This window comes from Rhopalosiphum maidis, chromosome 4, assembly GCF_003676215.2.
Source record: "Rhopalosiphum maidis isolate BTI-1 chromosome 4, ASM367621v3, whole genome shotgun sequence".
NCBI classification, from domain to species: domain Eukaryota; kingdom Metazoa; phylum Arthropoda; class Insecta; order Hemiptera; family Aphididae; genus Rhopalosiphum; species Rhopalosiphum maidis.
The window spans coordinates 25,498,836-25,505,309 of NC_040880.1; the positions used below are offsets into that span (position 1 = coordinate 25,498,836).

The 6,474-nt window shown below is 25.7% G+C and overlaps 1 protein-coding gene across 1 annotated transcript; it reads right to left on the reverse strand.

Annotated features, from left to right (window-relative positions):
• Positions 1 to 211: 211 nt before the first annotated feature.
• LOC113547982 (solute carrier family 35 member F6) lies at positions 212 to 5,770 on the reverse strand. The gene is made up of 9 exons (XM_026948589.1): positions 5,387 to 5,770; positions 5,029 to 5,176; positions 3,099 to 3,246; positions 2,889 to 3,039; positions 2,292 to 2,462; positions 2,105 to 2,215; positions 1,025 to 1,186; positions 790 to 944; positions 212 to 649 (listed from the first exon to the last, which is right to left on the reverse strand). The coding sequence occupies exons 2-9, from the start codon at positions 5,100 to 5,102 to the stop codon at positions 521 to 523; spliced, it is 1,101 nt and encodes a 366-aa protein (XP_026804390.1). The 5' UTR covers positions 5,103 to 5,176; positions 5,387 to 5,770; the 3' UTR covers positions 212 to 520.
• Positions 5,771 to 6,474: the final 704 nt, after the last annotated feature.

Sequence of the window (6,474 nt, forward strand, 5' to 3'; positions counted from 1 at the left end):
AGATAACTTGAACAACATTATTGAATATATTATAAGTATTGTTACTTGTTGGTGTCAAAACCACCAAATGAAAGATCTAAGAGTAATAATAATTTAGTTATAAAACAATATTCTAAAAAATAATAATATATAATTAAAATAATAATAAGGAACTATAATATTATTTGTGTATAATAAATTGAAAACACTTTTACTTGGTATATTGGAGTTAACTAAAGCAGTTCTAATTCAACTACAATTTATAGTTCTAATTAATACAATATTTTATTAAAAAAACATTGAATATAAAATAAACTAACAAATATATATATTTACCATATACTATTTTGGTTTAGTAGTAATCTACTATTCAATGTAACGAGTATTATATGAGTAATTAAATTTAATTATTTATATTATATTATTATAATATAAAACATACTCTAAGTGCATTAATGTTCAGTTCATCTATTAGCTCCTTATTTTAATATTACATGTTAAAAGTAGTCATGTTTAAACATTCACAGAAATAAAAATATTATTACGGTTCTCCACCAATAATAGGTTCATCTGTAGGATAGTGTACGACAGTTCTCAATCTTCTGGGTACAGCTCTTAATAAATTATTATAAATGCACATGCCGATAAGTAACAGCAGGAAACCAACAGGCTATAAAAATATAATTTAAAATATATATTAGGTATAATATATGTATATGTATAAATATTATTTTCATAATTTATTAAAAGTGAACTATAACTTAAAACATTTTTAATATGGTACAACAATAATAGTTAAAAAAATATTACCTGAAGTGGATTGAATGTTTGCCAGCCAACTGCTAATGAAAAAGTCCAAATGAAAAAGGTTCGGACAGAATCCAATACCATCCTGGTGGTTGCAGATATTTCCTTAGCAACACTTATACCAGAAAAGTTGAAATAAGCAATGCTTATTATGTTTCCTGGAAGTAAAACACATAAGAATAACAATACAAGCAATCATAAATCATAATATATTAGTGTGTTATTCGTTAAAATGTACCGATTAATGCAATCAAAATCCACTTGTTGTTCATTATTTGAGTAATAGCTTCTGGAAAATCTTCGATGACTCCACGAGAATTATTACCAGCAAGTGGAGGACCAACATTGATGTAATAAAATGGTACTAACAGGAAACTCATCATCAGGAATCCAAATACACCTTAAAAAAATAAATAAATATATTACTTCAATCATCATTTGTTATCATAAGACTATACAGAAGATGTAACAGGGGTGAATTGTGTGACTTAATAATGAGTTATTGATGCTTATATTTAAAGGACAATTAAGAAGTACTATATATAATATATATATAAGCAATTAGCAGTTGAGCATACTTTATTATAAATGATATAAATTATACACTGATTTTTACTGATAAAGATAAAATATAATCAATTTTATTTTTTAATTAATTATAAAATACTGCATTTTACTGAAATTGCAACTGATATTCCAAATTCTAAATAAACAACCATGTCATGTATTGTATGGTTTATTTTATTAAGTGCATCATGTTAAATGTTTTTTATGTTAATGTTAAATAATAATTTTTTTAAATTTATCAACTAAATATCATACAGTTAAGAATTTAGGTTTAAATAATTATTTGTTACTGGTAACTAATAATATATTTTTTTAAGTGTTATTAAAAATAATCTTATAATGTAATAAAATATTAAGTGTTAACTTAAATCATACAAAAAAAGAGTACAAATTTGTTTTGTTTAAACAACAAATTTAAAAACTAAAATAAAGAAGATAAAATACTTTTAGATGGGACTAATTTATTTTTTAAGAATGCAAGATCAATTGCATTCTTAAAAAACCCATCTATGCACTAAGTATTAAATTTAGAAATACTATAAAATAAAATACAGAAAACAGGTGTTTCAAAATTTTAGTTTTCACTTTCATATTATGCATTTAAAAATTTAATATTTAAAAGTACATTTCTATAATTTAATATTGATCTACTTGAACATATTTTGTAAAATACAAGGTTATATATGAAAGATGTAGATAAGGATAATCATTAGTATAGTATAACTATGCATCATTTTATTATATAGAATACCTTCCCAACCAACAGCCTGTAACGGTGGAATATCATTTGTAACAACATATTTCTCTTCGTACACCATTTGAGCAGCTGTTATAATCTGAGCAAATAAGATAAGTGAGTCACCTAAAAATAAATAAATGTTCTTTGATATTAACATGTCCTATTTTTCAAACAGAATCAATATATTATTATTTATTACCAATAATTATTCCATTAATAGATTTTGAGTTTGATTCAGATGATAACAAATCTGATATGCCAACTGTGGCTAATCCAATAATTATTGTAAATATTCCCAACCAATGGCGAACAGATACTTGTCGATGAACAAAAATTTTTGAAAATATGGCAGTAAAGATTATGACAGCACCTTAATGAAAAATTAACAATGTATTTAATTTATTATAAGTAGAAATCTAAAGAGTAAATTACACTCATATATATTATCTCTGTCTTACATATGTACAACATAGCAAATTTACATACCTAATGTTGCATTTGAAGAGAATAATATAAAAAAATTAATGTCCGAGCAACTATTATTATTATTATTATATATAAATAGTTTTAAAACAAGTTCAATGTTTTTGAAAAAAAAAAAATCTGCTTGGATAATTTATATACTCTTCTAGAAAGTTTGTAATAATTAGATTTGATTTAAAATAAACCGTAAATAAACTGTAGTAAGAATTTGTTCCGTTTAACATGTAAGATAAAAATAACATATTTGGTTGTAATGTTTCCTTAATACTATTATATAACCGTTATGGTGTAATTTATCTGATTAAAATAATACCTCTTAACATTTGAAAACTAGATGCAAAAGTCATTGTGAGACCAATGTACATAAGTGTAGTAGCTACCATATCAAACATTGCTGGGACAAAGAACAAAAATGGATTGAATTGTTGGTTCCCTTTAACAATTGGACTGTCCTCAATGGGATACTGTGACAAAAATATAACTACAATTATTTAATAGTTCTGTAATTTAAATGTATACTTACTTGTCTTTTTATGTGGTATCTATATGCCAATTTGAAGAATAATAAACACAAAAATTCTCCAAAAAACATGGTTAATGATTGAAAAAATGGATGGTCAAAGGGACGTTCCACACCATCTGAACCTTTAGCTTTAAGATTATCAGCCCATCTAAATCAATAATTACATAATATAATAAAATGTAACACATTTTATTCATTGTTGTAGAGAAGGAACATTTTAGAAGTAACCATCTCTGTTACTTTGTGAGGTGGGTAATTGCTGGTTGGTAATGTATTGTTGTAGTTTACTGATATGAAAGAGGACTGGGGAGTATACATCTTTCAATTTTTAGGTACATCATATGAGAGCAGCTCAAGATTGGAAAGATATTGGTCTACTGAGTTTAAGAATTTCTAATGTTTGATTACAGCTACTACTGTACAGTTTAAATAATTTGAATAAATTATATTTTCTACCTATGTGTGTACTAATTTATTACTAAAATACAAAAAAATACTACCAAACACTCAAAACTGGCCCACCGAGTTTTACTCAGTAACTCGCCAGACCAATCCGGCCCTGTATGAGTGTATGTATTGGGTAAAATTACACATTTATCCATTTTCAAATTATCTATGGCACTGTAGCTATTATATGTATAATCTAGTACATATGTACAGTTTTTAAATTTTAACAAACATAGATTCATTTTAGTAGATATAATAATATAAATTATTACCGTTTTTAATGAAAGAATACAAACAATAAAATAGTAAATATTTGTTTAAATAATAATATAAAAATAAATTCTCTGTTTAATCCTCATACAGTCATACTACATAATATAGTAGTCAGTATTTATAATTTTATGGGTAAAATAAAATAGACATTATATAATATTAATTTATAGTTTTATCCTTAATATTATGTGATAGTACATTTGAGTTCAGTAAATATCTTTATGAATGTAAAAACTGTAATTTTCATTAATATAATATCTCAATTTTTTTTTTATAAATAGTTAATTGATAATTTTTATACACTTATTAGATGCTTTGTCATTCTGTTGTGCAATTGTTTAAATAGAACATACTACAAGCTTGTACCATTATTTCAAGGTTAACCAGTTCAGTGACATGTATAGATTATAAATTCATAATTGTATAAAAGTTTACATATAAATAAACTTGATGAATTAAAAATAGTATACAGAAATATAGAAAAATAAAAATAATCTTCAAACTTTAATTATTTGACTAATTTAAACTTGGTTACCACAGAGTATCATCAATAGATTCTTTCTGTATTCATGCTATGTAATAATAATTATAAACAAGTGCTCAAATACTTTATTATTTATTATTAGCAACAAATTATTATTTGTTAGGAATAAATAACATAAATTTACAATTATTATAATTATATTTTGTGCAATAATAATCATAAAAAAATATTTAATTGTAATATTAGTTTAGACTTAGTTTAATATAAAAATAAACATACAAACATGACTATCATTATTATAAAAAAAGGGAATTTGATTATGATTAAATGAAACTAATTAACTAATTTTTTATAGGAGTTAATAAATAAACTAACATTATTATTATAAATTAAACTGAACTATAAAGTTGAAAAGTTGAATCATGTATAATTTCTCATTAAATTGAAAGTTGTACAGTGTACAATATAATGGTACAACTATCATTAGATAATAGGTCAAGAGTCACCCAAAGCAAATTATTAATCAGCTATTAACAGTCATCTAACTCAAGACATCCATTTTATAAAATGAATATCAAATTCATATGGTACACAGACAAGGTGAACCCGACAGGATTTAAACATATTGCGGTACCGCTCCTTCCACAACCGTTCAGACCCTCACAAAATATATTATGGCGAGTGACTAGTATGTCATTATTTATGAATTAATAATATTGGACTTACTTGACGCTAAGCGTGTTAATGGATCCCGTGACAACCATTCCGATAGCCAACAATAGTTGATACGATGAATACATGATTTCTGTGGTGGTTGGTAATTACAGCAGTTAGAACATTAATAGCACAACAGTCAAATGTGTGCTTTCCTGACCTGACAAGATACACAGAAAATAATGAAACAATATTCGAAACATTCCTATATATAATATGGCAGAGTAATCTAGGCCGAGATAAAAGCGCTTGTATGTCACGTTTTAAGAATAAATTTTTTATCTACAGACCAGAAAAACACGTCCGAATAAAAAATACATCATAATAATTAATAATACTATAATACTATGAATCAATTATGGGTACGTACCGTGTGTGTGTAGAAATCCGCTGGATATCTCGACCGTCGCGGGACGATCTGTGTAGAATCTTATTAGTCAATACTCGATACAGGTATAGACTATTGTGGAGAAGCAGTAGCTTCACAGCAGTGTGTGTGGACGGTTTTTTATCGTTTGTTGTTATTACTGAACACTGATTGTTGTTCGGTAGAGCAGTCACGAATATGTTTTATAAATCGGACGTCTCTGTCTAATCCGAAATCTCTATTCTATGTTTGTCGTCACAGAGTAACGACTAACGATGTATAGTAGAATAGCTTGCTGAATAGCTAAATATAATGCTATAAAATCGTAATCAGTAAACACTATAATAATGCGATCCAAGTGTCCAACAACTGATCCGTGCGTGAGAGAATAAAAAAAACGTAAAAATAAAAACAGAGATGGACTGTTATCATTTAACAGCTGTTGTACATATTACATATTATTTTTATTATTATTATTATTTTATCCACTATCCGCATGACCTATAATCGGGATCATTACAAATGTTTTGGTTCAAGGTCACGGCAATAATGACAAAATATTGTTATATAATATTATTTATATACACTATTATTATTATTATTATTATTATTGTCAAATGTATATTTATATTTTGGTTGTTTCGAACATAATAGGCTAGTAGACCAAATTGTTTGGGGTGACTCAAGCCCCCCATGATATTGATTAAAAGAAAACATATCTCAACTATAGTAACTACTAACTACACAGTCACGCCCACATCCTGCATCACGATTACAATTATTGACAAATATAGTAATATACAAATTACATTGTCGTTGTACATTATGTCTATTATTATTTATATATTTTTGTTTAAGCGGATTAACACGTTCACCGCTGATTAGTATATCTTGATATTATAATAATATAATATGTTTGTAGTTAATTTTCTATAAGCCGATGTATGAAACTAACTAATAACCAATAGTTATAATATTGTGTTATGATTGTTTATTTTTTATTACCTACCTAATAGTTTTTAATGTTTTTATTGATTAAGTTTAGTTTGAGAACTATATAGGTACAATATATGTATTTGTCACACTTATCT

Bases quoted from the DNA above. Each gene is read 5' to 3' on its own strand.
- LOC113547982 (XM_026948589.1), bottom strand. From the start codon at position 5,102: ATGTATTCATCGTATCAACTATTGTTGGCTATCGGAATGGTTGTCACG. The intron at 3,040-3,098 runs GTAAGTATACAT...TTTTTGTCACAG, and splicing joins GATACCACATAAAAAGACAA to TATCCCATTGAGGACAGTCC. The intron at 2,463-2,888 runs GTATTATTTTAA...TTTTTCATTAAG, and splicing joins TAGTTTTCAAATGTTAAGAG to GTGCTGTCATAATCTTTACT.